Raw genomic sequence first — 13,231 nt, forward strand, 5'->3', positions numbered from 1 at the left:
GACTACAGGAAATACAATCAGGAAATTCGAGCTGTTACAAAGACTGATAAGGGGCAATAACAGAGAGGTGTTAGAAGAGAGATATTTGGCTTGTTTTCTCATGCCCTGTGTGTGCCATGAACTCTATTGTCTGCCCCTCTCTGCTCTGCCACCTCAACAATTGGAATCTGGCACGGAGGGGGGGACCCCAGAAGTCACCGTCTGCTTTTGCAGCTGCCAATTGCTACTGGGTACGGCTCGCCTTGGCAACTGCTGCGTTCCTCTTTCCCTGACCTGTCAGTCAAACCGGCTCGGGCCTCCCCAGGGTTCATCCGATAGAAGCCTCCATCCTGACTCTCACACTTGAGCATCGATTAGAGCGCGTGGCAAACGACAGACTGACAGAGACCGAGGAGCTTCACGCAGCCCGAGAGGAGGAGGCCCGCACCTCCACGCCAACCCTACACATCCACCTATCAATCAAACCGTCAGCCCTGGCTCACTGACGCAAACGCTCGATCATCTTTCCATACCTGGATCAGTGGACGCAGGGGCCTCAGAGAGAGATGAAGGCCTGAAGTAAGGGAAGGAAGATTAAAATGCAGGTGGTCTATTTTTAATAGGGTGGTAATTCATGCATCCCTTTCCTCGAGCAGAAACCCCATGTCAAGCACTTAATCTGACACTTTATTTTAAGGAATACTTTTAAAAATAAAATGATAATAATATTAATATAATGTAATTTTTAAATAAATATTTATGTATTTAAAGGTGTTGTTCAAGAATCACCAAAAATAACACTTTCAAACAGGTTTCTTGAACACATTTGCCATTGGATGCCAAACAGATAGTCCCGCCCCAAACAAGTCAATGTTGAGATATATATATATATATATATATATATATATATATATATATATATATATATATATATATATATAATAAAATAATAATATATATATATAATAAAAAAATAAAATCAACCTACAAATGGTTCATGTGCAATAATATTCAACAGTTTGGGGCCAGTAATATTTATTTGTTTATTTTTATTTTGTACTTTTATTCTGCACGGATGCAAATTGATCAAAAGTGACAGTAAATATACTTGTAATGTTACAAAAGATTTCTTTTTCAAATAAATGCTTTTTTTTACTTTTATAATACTTAAAAAAGGTAGCATGACTCCACAAAAATATTAAACGGCACAACTGTATTCAACATTGATAATAATCAGAAATGTTTCTTGAGCACTAAAGACTGGAATAAAGGCTGCTGAAAACTCAGATTTGCCATCAATGGAATAAATAACATCTTAAAAATAAAATATATTAATATAGAAACAGCTGTTTTAAATTGTAAAAATATTTCACATTTTTTTGTTCAAATAAATACAGCCTTATTAAGAATAACAGACTTCTTTCAAAATCACTAAAACATCATTCCAACCCCAAACTTGACGGCAGTGGTCTGTATGTATGTTTCTTCATACTAGGCTGGGACAGGAGAAAGTTAATAATAATTAATAATAATAATTAATAGAAAAATAATAATAAATGACGACATCAGTCAAATCAAGTGGCCAGTAATATTTATAATTCCCTTATAATTCCCTAAATCATTAAATGAAAAAGTGTGTAACGTTCACATACATAAATTGCAGCTGTCATTGTTAAGTCTGTTCATTATTTACTCGTTACTCTGATGAGGTGGGCCGAAATGCATTTGAATCTCAAAAATATGCTCATACATAAATATTTGTTCATCTGCTGAGCTCGGGGTGGGGAGCCAGTGTTTTGGAAAGCGGCCTGCTCTCTGTCTCTGCTCGTTGAGATATTCCCCTGATAGGACATTAATAAAGCCTGACCCCTCCCCAGTACTATTACCAGGGCTTAATGCTTCATTTGTATCCGAGCCTGGTGAAATCTCATTTGTGAAGTTGAGGTTACTACACTGAAGGCAAAAACAGCTTTCACAGAAGAGGCTGTGGGAGGGGGATTCAGGGAGGAGCACTTTTAAAGCGGATGACTTCAACGTAAATGGGAAATATGATCTTCTTCATCTGTAGTAATTGATTCGCAGTGAAGATCTTTAGCAGTCTGACCGGTCAGGGCGGTGCTAAGTCTGACAGATGCCCTCTAAATGTGATAAGAAAAAAGCATTCAAAATAAGATATTAAAACAGAGATCAAGATTTCAGGGTAAAATTTACAGATGTTTTTTAAACAGCCTTACAATTAGCACCAAGCATAATAATTACAAAATAATTTTTAAAAAAAATTACACATACATACATATACTGTACACACACATACATATATATATATATATATATATATATATATATATATATATGTAAAATAAATTTTTCATATACTTTCAGATTTTTTATATATATATATTACTATTATTGCATTGCACTACAAAAAATTATATTTAAAAAAAAAAGCCAATTTTAGCTAATTTTACATATATAATAATTTCATATTAAATATAGTATGCCATACAGCAGGATACATCAACAGTCTGGGCCCAAATCTTGTGTATGCACTGCATGAAATGCACAAGCACATGTAAACACAAATTATCACCTTCGCTTAGGAAGACAGAATTACAAAATTACACATTTGTGGGGGAGCAAGAGGAAAAAAACACAGTATCACACTTAAACAGACACGTATTGCATCATGAGCTCCTCTCCATTACCCCATCAGCTCGGTTACAAAGCCAGGTGTCATGTTTCTGATGGGGTGAGGGAGAGAGACAGCGTTCCCGCACGCTCTCGCAAAGGCACGGATCTTTACGTGCAGGAAACGATCGACTCGGAAAGCTTGTTAGTGTTATTATTTTAATTATGTTGATTGCTGCCATATCCACTCCAGCAGTTATGAGTCAGAGGCAGAGGCACGATTGGACGGCTCTCACTCGCTCTGTATTGAAATAACTGCTATCGAGGTGACAAACACACACACACACAGACAGACAGAAGAGCTGTGTAAATCAGTCGCTAACGGACAGCTACAGCACACGGTCTCACAACGGTCTCTCTTAAACACACTGTTTGACATGTTCTCGTCACAGAGAGGAGAGAAATAAAAGGAAAAAAGCATGCAAGCCAGAAACAACCCTAGTTCTGACACAATTCTGGACGTAAAAACACCCTCCACTTTTATTTAAATCAATAAATACAGTCTCACAGAACTGCTTTAACAATAAACCACTCGTAGCAGGAGCTGAAGGGTTTGTAATGATGACATTTCCGAATACGAGAGCGCCGTCTTTCTATGCAGCACCAGTCGGTGGCTCAGTCTGCGGCCCTTTGCACACTGCAGGTCTAATGCGATACAGCAAAGTCTAATTATGTTAAATGAAAAAAGTAACCCCAGGCTAAAATCCTCACAGCTCAAGGGCCTGAACACTTGAGGGAAATAGATACTAAGCACAGAGACTCAAACTCTGAAATCATCTGCTAATGAACATGCAGAGGAGACGAACTGCCAATACACAGGACACAGCAGGATCTGCTGAGATATTGGGGAGTTAGCTGACGTGTGTGTGAGTAAAAAAGTGAGGTGAGAGATGCCTTCACGTGTACATCTCAATAAAACAATCATCTCGCAGTGAAAAATAATGATCGATCATAATGATTGATTAAAATGTTAAATCTGGACATTTTACAGAAAGCATTGCAAACATGTCATTTACAACACATTTAACTCCCATAACGTGACATACTTGAGTAAAACAGAATATTTAGTCTTCAAAAAAATTCATATCAGCTGTCAGGATTTGTTTATTACTATTAATTACAACAATTGTTTCCCACCCACCTGGCCTAGGTTACGTCAGCAAAACGAGAAAATGTTTCAGAGCTCAATGAAGTTATTAACCATCATTAAAAGATGCATACTTAACATCGAAGTATCAGGTTTATAATGCAAGTCTTGCATGAAAAATGTCATAATACTTTGAGCTCTGACGAATCCAAGCTATAAAAGATAATTAATTTTCACAGATATTACTAGGATTTTCCACACTCACTCTTGCAAACTGATGTTTTAAATATGTTTTATTACATTTTTCTACAATGTACTGGACAAGAAACTCTTCTCAATGCGTTGTTGAAAAATATAATAATACAAATTGAATACCTGTCAAATAGATTTTGATTAGGTCAGGAGACAGTATTAAATAAATAAAAAGAATAAGATTAAGATTTATAAAAAAAAATAATTTATATTATTATTTATATAATATAAATTATGAGTCTCTGCCGCCCCCAAAATGACATCAATGAGAGTAAAGAAAATGAATAGGGTCATTCTGATTTCATAATATCCTTGAAGTACACTGGCGTTTCAAGAATTTTTTCTCAAAAGTATTTTCTTATGCAACAAAAAAAAATCATTATTATAATAATTTAAAAATTGTTTCTATTTTAATATTTAAAATTTTTTAAATTTATTTATTCTTGTGATGCAAAGCTGAATTTTCAGCATCACTGCGCCAGTCTTCAGTTACACAACCCTTCATAAATCATTTTAATATGCTGATTTGGTGTTCAAGAAACACTTCTCATTATTATCAATGTTGAAAACAGTTGTGCTGCTTAATATATTTGTGTCAACCATGAAATATATATATTTTTTCAGTATTCTCTGATCAACAGAAAGTTCCAAATAACAACAATTATATGAAATGGAAATCTTTTGTAGCATTATAAATGACTTTACTGTCACTTTTGATCACTTGAATACATCCTTGCTGAATAAAAGCATTGATTTCTTTCAAAAACAGCAGTGTATGAATTTTTTATTAACTGTATTACCCAGTATTCTAACTAGTTTTCCATGAGGTGTCTGTTAAAATGCCTGCGAAACAAAGATATATGACACAAGCAGTGTGTGTGTGTGGCATATGGATGGCATCACGGACCGAGCCCCACATCTCCGTGACATTAATCACGCCTGTGATGGACTGTGACAGAGGGAAGTCTTTAACTACAGCTCGTCTCTCTCTCTCACTGTCGAACTAATGAGCCGTACAGCAGCGCTCTGTTTATACAAATGTGATGCGGAAAAATCATCTCTGCCCTGGCTGAGAGCCAACGTGCTGATCCAACAAGTAAATGTAAATCTCCTTTCTCTTTCTCTCTAACGCTCTTCCTTCCTCATTTTCACTTTTTTAAGAGTTTCTTGTTCTCATTTGTTGCATCCATCCTGACAGTTTCCCTCTCAGAAAGGTCTCGTCGAAAACAAAGGTTACAAGGCTGGATGGTATCAGCTGAGATTTGGTCGATAATGCAACTGCTTTCATCAGAGATCTGCAATAGCAGATCATTCTCTAAATTAACCATCATAAGGGAATCATATTTAATGTGACCTTTACTCTAATAAATGACCATATGAGAGCAGAGGAGGGGAGAAACAGAGCATGCTTGCCTTCCTGTGCTCAACTATTTTGAAGACGGCGGATACTAAGATATGCACATACTCTATGTTTACGTGGGGAGTAATTTATGCAGAAAGATACAATTACTGTGGCATACATTTGCTCATGCTTACGAGTGTGTGTATGTGTGTGTGTGTGTGTGCTGTGTGGTGTTGGGGGCGGTATCGGGCAGTCAGCATGGCAGCAGTATGTTTGGTTAGCGCTTATTAGCTGTGTAATAAGATTTAATGAGTTGAGGACTAAAGTGCTGTAGGAGCACGGGCAGCATATTGGGATTAGTGGAGAGAAGAAACAGAACGAGAAGAGGAAGAGAGAGAGAAGATGAGGATGTTTTGAAACCCAAATCCCACTTGTGGTCAAACCAGGTCTTTTTTTTTCTGGTTGACTTGGTCTGTCATCTCTGTAGCTCTCGTTCCCTCTCGACTCAAGTGTGTGGTGATTTAATTGTTCGACACTAGCCCTGTGCATTGTAAATTGTCAAAATGGGCAGTTAGATCCCCCTAAAGTATAAAAATGCATATTTTACATGGTTGTTATCTGAGGTAAAAGCACTGCGCCAGATGTGCTGATTGCGTTTATGGATAGTCGGCATCTTTGTTTCTTTATCGCTAATTGGATGTTACGACGAGGAATCATAAGAAAACCTTCCTGGAATGACGGAGTGCAGAGTGTAATAGAGGCATTTGTCACCGCTGCACAGTAAAGGGTGGCCGTAAGTCAAAGCGAACGTGTCGGAGAGGATCTTTGCATAAAGAAAGGCCTGTCATTTCTCCATGATTTCTATTGCCACACAAACACAAACGGCCTGTCTGTCACGTCTCCCAGCGATAAGCTGGCACATACATCACCAGCTGCCTGCATCACTGCCACAGCCTGCTCGCCAGTTTATTCACACACACACACACACACACCTTTAAACATACTAACACTTTTACAGACATCCAAAAGTAGACAGTGTCTTTCCATACCTCTCTCTTCCTGACTGTGCTACCTTAACCTTTGGTGCATGAATTATTAAAGAAAAATAAATAAATAAATGTTTCTTTTTACTTAAAAAAATATTTTCTTCTATTTATTAATATATATAAACCCTAAATTATGCATTTTCGTAGAAATATGCATTTGCAATGCAATAGAAGTTTTTTTTTTAAAAACACAATGGCATACGAAGACGTAGAATTATGGGTAAGGGTCAAAAGTTATACCTAAGTTGGTTTGCACGTAACTTTACACTTTGAAAAAATCTGCTATTTGACTTCATGCATCAGAGTGTTCATTTCTAAAAGTACAATGATGTTAAGGTGTTTCTTGTTGAATGGTGATAACAATTTCGTATTTATATTTTGAATTATTATACTTGAAGTGTTCATTTGCAAAAACAGATAACTCCGTTTTTAACAATTTTCAAAAATCAAGTTTTTTTCATTGTGCATTCCAATTAATCTCAATCAAACTGCAATTGGGTTATTTTGATTAGTTTAAAAAAGAACTAAAAAAATACAGCTAACTAACACAATAACGCACAATAAAAACATGATAACATAATAAAAAACATGATTTTTGAAAATTTGTAAAAAATAACAACTGAGATCTCTGTTTTCGCAAATAAACTCTTCATTTGTTCATTATTATATAAAAAAAAACATTTGACTTTATTTAAAACTGTAAAAGTACAATACTTAAAAGTAAAACCTTAAAAACGACGCAATTGTTTAAGATATACAATGGTTTGCTTTACTTTTTTTTCTATACACCCATCACATGTTTGGTTATGTACTTTTGTATAACGCTTAGTTCTCAAAAAATAAGTAAACATACAAAAATACCAGATATTTGTTTGGATTTTAAATGTCATTAATCATCCATTTAATCGATTAGATATTTTATCATTGTTCATTTGGGATAATCTCAATCTAAATGGAAATAATGGTTTAAATAACACCAATTAAAAGCACTTAAACATGTTTCAGATAAACACACTGAACAAAATCTGAATTTTAACAAAAAGCAATGAGCCACAGTAAAGACACTCCCTTTAACACACACAAAACATTGTGTTTGCCATCTAAATTTAGCTGAATATCTATATATGAATGGCCCGTGTAGTCAGGGGGGTCTCACTGATTGAGAGGATCTGAGTCAATAGACTCACGGCTCACTCACAGATTAGACATCTAATCAAATTCAGCCCTGTGTGTTTATCGCTTGCTGTCGTTGACTATGTGGATGTCAGTGTGGAACGCTCCACAGCTGTGACAAAATGAGAACACATCACATAAAGCACATACGCTCATGAACCCAGACTTTTTTTTTAATGCAAAGTAATGTTCTATGTATATCATGATATATAGGTTTTATAAGGTTTTCCTAGTTGTTGATAAAAAAATTATTTAGTTTTAAGTCCCTATAACTTAGAATTTGACTTTAAGAAAATATGTCTTATTTGCAAATAATGGCAAAGAACAACTGTTCACACAATGATTGCAATCGTAAACGTGATATAAAGCCATTTTAACTAACAATGAAGATTAACACACACACACACACACACACACAAACAAATTCAAACAGCTGATGGCATTGTCAGACACTGCAACACGTCTGAAACATAATACACTTCTTCAGTAATCGTAAAAGCGTACAACCAGCCAGTGCTAAACGCTTCCAGCTAATTTCTAATTTGTTCGTAATTGCACCGAGACAAGTAAACCATTGCACAGTGAGAAGTTATTTCCTGGAGCTGGACGGCTAAATTACAGGCAAATGTTTCATGCGATTAGGACACTCTAATTGAACATGTGACAAAGAATAGAGCAGCCTGTCTAACGCAAAAGTGCATCAAGTGGACAAAACAGATATTTACATTGGTTGCATTCATTCTTTATACTTTCATCACAGTGAATTCCTTTTTGATTATTGCATCCTGCCAAATTGCTATATATTTGTTTTGCTTTCCATCATAAGAGAGTGAAAATTAGTCATGGACTCATTGTAACTGATCTCCTTTGGACGCCTTGATCAATGCACCGGTCACATGTCTCTCCTCAGCTGAGCTCTACATAAGAGTCAGCGTTGTGTGTGTGAAGTGCTGCCCCTGCACTGTGGCGTCTGTGTGTGTTTTATTAGTATTGCACTTGTGCATGTTTGCTGTAGGTTTAGCCCCAACTGCACCTGCCAGACCTGCACACACACACACACACACACACCAAATTATAGCACTCGTTCCTTTCTCTCGCTCACACTCTCACCGCTCTGTCCTAAAAAAACTTACAATAATTTCTAAAATTGTTAGTGGCCTACAGCTGAAATCATTAGCTGGTCACCTGTACATTTCTAATGGGGTCATTACCGAGGTGGCCCTGCAGCCGGCTGCTAATCGCTAGCATGTTATGGGGCAGCTGTTTCTAAAACACTTGTTTCTCTGTGTTACATTCCGGCATGCAGGCGTCAACTGAGAAAGAACAGAGCGAGACCCTGTAAATCAGGTGTGTTTTGTGATACGGTGAGTGTTTTAGTGTATTTACGAATGCGGAAATGTTTTTAACCTGCACTTTTTTGTGGGGCCAAGTGCAATGTGATCGTTGCATATTTGGTTAGATTTGCAACATATAAAAACAGAATGTATCGCGTCATTGCACGCAAGGGATTTTGGGATGGTTTGGAGAGATTTTTTTTATTTATATTTTTTTACCTAAAGCTTAGGGGTCTGGACTTCATTAGTCTGACCCCCCCTTCTCACCACTCCCCCCTCCCCCCCAGTGGACAAAACAGAGGTGACATAATTCACTTTGCCAGGTTTTACAGTGTAGGGGTACGGAATCGGTGAAAGGGTCAATCGAAATCTGTTCCCCAGCTGTGCGGCCCTCTCACTCACCCCTAGGCCCGGAGAGAACGAAAGAGAGAGAGAAATGCTCGGGGGGAGATGGACCCCACAAACGTACCCCCGAGCTGCCTGAGCATCACAAACCTGTTCAACCAACTCCCTCTAAATCAATCCAGTTTGTGTAGGAATGCAAACAAGTTCAAATCTAATACAAATATGCACAGTGTTTCTGAATTGTGATTAGATATTACAATCATTTGGGTAACAAGTATGGGATCATGCACAAATCCTCATTTCTGAAGAGCTAAAATTTAATGCATGTGTACGAATAATGATTTTCCTTCTCTACACTGACAGCACTAATCCAAAAAAAGGTTGCACTTTCCACCAAGCTCAGCCCTGGACACCTGCCTATCACCACCACAGCCAAAACATGGTATTATTTACAGGATCACATGAAAGTTTCAAATCAAATTAAGCTCTCACTTTTGCTTCTTTAGTCCAGATTCACTCTAAGAGAACACACCCCTATAAAACCCATATCCTGCCATCAGTGTATATTTGAGATTAAAATAGAGCAAAAATGTGTTGCAAAAATGCACTAGGATGAATTAAAACGAGTGTGAAGGGGAGAGAAGGAAACTGAGGAAGAGGATATGTTTAAGGTAGCAGAAGATATGCATGTGTTTTTGCCTGACAGTTAACTAAATCAATATAGCAAAATACTAACAAATGAAGGATTATAACAACTATTTGTTAGGCAAAATTTAAATTATAATAATGATGATATAAATAAATAAGAAAACTTTTTAATCATTTAAGTCGCCTTTTTAAATATTTGAGTCTTAGTTTAAGATGGCATCACGACACGTTCGCTTGATTTGCGTTTGTAAGGAGCGCGGGAGAATTGTGTGTTGTGTATGAGGCTGATAATTGGCTAGAGCAAATTATTTATTATGAGGGAAGCTCTTTTGCAAATGATTTTTTTTCAGCACTGCCATATGATGAAAAAAACACTGCTCTTTATTACACTCCATGTATAACTTTCTGCACGAGAAATGACTATGAAATGCGCATGACATTTTGACCGATTTTTTTATTTTTTAATAATTATGTAAATACACGTTTTTTTTTTTTTTGTCACGTTGCTTATATGTTAGGGACTTTTTGTATGCACTATGCAGTGCAACTTATATGCAACGCGACTTTTTTTCTCCACCAAATAAATAATTCAGGATGTGAGTTTTTATCTCATGTAGGGTAATTAGATGCCCAAAGACTTTGCATTTTTGTCTCTAATTAATATCACAATAAAACATCAGCAGTTTGGTCTGCAAATACTGGTGCTCTACAAGGTGCTCAATGTTAGCGATACTAAAGGCTGCGAATGGGCAGGTGATTTTGGCCACTTGCACATGGCAGCTGACCTCCGCTGTAAGTTTGAAACATCTCCTTTATACAGCCTACACAATATGCAATATTAATATTTATCTCCGAGCGTATTTAAGGGAATCGCGAAAACATGTAATACGGTGATCTGCTGCGTTTACATGTTTTAATAAAGAGTAAAGTTATTTGTACATTAAAAAACGCCTTGCAAGCTTATGTCCTGTAGACGTTTTGATTTCAGGCATCCTTTTTCACACACTAGCAGAAAATAACCCGTCTCATTAAGTGTGTTTTTGCTTACTTTAGTAGGCTACAAATATATAGGATTCATATAAACATAAAATCGCAATTATTTATTCATTTATTTTATACCACGCGTTTGGTAATGCTTGATGTAGCAAATTAAATGTATATAATAAATGCAGTTTTTAACTGAACTCAAATATCCCCAAAAAACAAAGACACTAAAAATGAGCAAATCCCATATTCCTCAAGTTCTCTCTGTGCGTGTATAATGTGACAAAAAATCGGAAATTTTAGCACGTGTATTTTCTAAAAAAAGAAAAAGAAAAAAAGTCCTTTACTTATCATTCCATTAGTATGCAGTTCTTTTTAAAGAATTAGTGTGATGCTCCCTGTTCTTTCCTCTCCCATTTTCTCTGTTTCTATATTTTTTTAACAATTATAACATGATATCACGGCCTATGTAATAATAATTGTGAGGTGTTTGGGGGAAATTAAATGCTCAAACAATTTTTTGTCCCTCTGCGTAAAACTTCTGCAAGCCAACTTGAGTCTAACCTACACGTATTTCTTAAAATCCCAGGTCTCTATTTGAAGGGGGAGACAGAACAGCACACATTTCCTCAATGTTTCAGCATCATTCTAGGAACCTAGGGGAGAATAAATGCGGAGGAACTCGCTGTCCAACTTTGTTTCAAGCGCAAATGGTTTATTTTGTATGCATTACAGTATAGTGAAGTATAAAGACACGCTGTGGTACGTAAGTTGAACTTTTCTCTATTTTTTTTTAAACAGGCCTAATAGTTTTGTCTGTGACTGCGCAATAACCTCACAAATTGCACTTTTGCACTGTGAGCATGCCTTAACATCACATAAATGAGATTAATCAGAATAAATGATTTACGATGAATTTGAATCACCATGCAAAAGCGCTCAATAGGCTATTGCATGTTTTATTTACAAACATAAACTATAAACTCAGGCTTGTCGTTGATTCTCACTAGACATCTCTGTCCTCTGCGATGCATGTGAATCATCATTAGATTTTGAAATATGAATATTTTCAGCGTAAACAAAATGGCATGAGCGGGACATTCCCACACAAGACAATCTGAAAGATCTCCATCTCTCTTTCAACCACAAAGAAATCAGGTAGAACAATGTTTTCTTATGTGTGACAGGCAGTGTAACCAGAGTACGCCTTTCTGGAGCGGCGCGAGTGGCTTTTTCTACAGCGCGTAACGATGCACAATCAGTTTTACAACTGTCTACAACTAACTAAAAGCTGACGAACTGATTTAAAAACGACCGTGTTACGTACGACGTCCCTGTACGAGCACATCTAGATTCAAAACAATTGATTTCGAAACACTTCTGACTGTGGCCAAGCGCTTCCTCTAACTCGCACCGGACGCTTCGTTTCACGCACCTAACTACTTGGAATATGAACAGCTTGGATCTTGTTGGTGGTGTTTACCTTTGCGCAGCTGTGTTGGCATCCAGTATCCCCGCGCTCTGCATCCAAGAGCGCACCGGCGTCATGCCACTCGTAAGGGGCTCTTCTTTCATGGTCAAGGCTCCCCGTGGGAGACCGTCCTGGATGGAGAACATGAAAATAGCCTTCTGGGGGATGTCTCTCTACACCAGCTCGAGTGGAATAATCCTCCTGCACCACCTGGATTAACAAAAACCAACTGAAAGGGAAAAAATCTTCCCCAAAGTGCAACAAGGGGAAAGAGGTCCTTATCCAAAGACGCGCTGCCGTATCCCTTTGGGTGTTCCTCTTTCTTTTAGATTCCAAACCCAAGTTCAGTTCACTCAAGATTAACCGGTCTCTAGTTAAAAGAGGGTGGAGAGAAGGCAAGAGCTGTGGAGCATCTCAAAGGAAACGATCAGCCGGGATCAAGCAGACCTTCTCGTCGCGGGGAGAAAGAGGGGAGAACGCGAACTTGCTCTGAAGAAGAAGGCGAACAGACGCGCACGGGATTGTGAAATGAAAAGTGGGATAAAACGGGCGACTGCTTCAAAAAGGAGTAAAATGAAATGATTACCAAACAAGAGGGAGGGATGGACCAGGGAAGGCTTGCTGTCCCTGGGGAAAAGAGGGATTGGGTAGCAAGAAATCTCATTCCCTCCCTCCCCGTCTCTTTATGCCTCCTCTGTCCCAGCGGAGCGCACCTTCTCTCGGGTTCCGCGGCTACAGCGCTCTCGGGGGGGACAAGCGTGGATTTGACGAGGGCGGAGACTTGCCCTTAAAAGGCAAAATCATTTACATGTCAATCTCCGTTCTGAGCTCTGATTGGTCACGGTCATCCCTTGCGTCATTTTCAAAATTCGCCGCAAAAAC

The 13,231-nt window shown here is 37.7% G+C and overlaps 1 protein-coding gene across 3 annotated transcripts in view; it reads right to left on the reverse strand.

Annotated features, from left to right (window-relative positions):
* The window catches only part of LOC306883074 (transcription factor COE3-like), a 110,390-nt gene extending 97,341 nt beyond the window's left edge, over window positions 1–13,049 (reverse strand). For all 3 annotated transcript variants that reach the window (XM_079438155.1, XM_079438154.1, XM_079438156.1), the window contains exon 1: window positions 12,362–13,049. In XM_079438155.1, the coding sequence (XP_079294281.1) occupies window positions 12,362–12,495 (134 nt within the window). In that variant the 5' untranslated portion in view covers window positions 12,496–13,049. The remainder of the gene's footprint in view (window positions 1–12,361) is intronic.
* Between the last annotated feature and the right edge of the window lie 182 nt (window positions 13,050–13,231).

This window comes from Barbus barbus (assembly GCF_936440315.1).
Source record: "Barbus barbus genome assembly, chromosome: 17".
In the NCBI taxonomy this organism is placed as follows: Eukaryota; Metazoa; Chordata; class Actinopteri; order Cypriniformes; family Cyprinidae; genus Barbus; species Barbus barbus.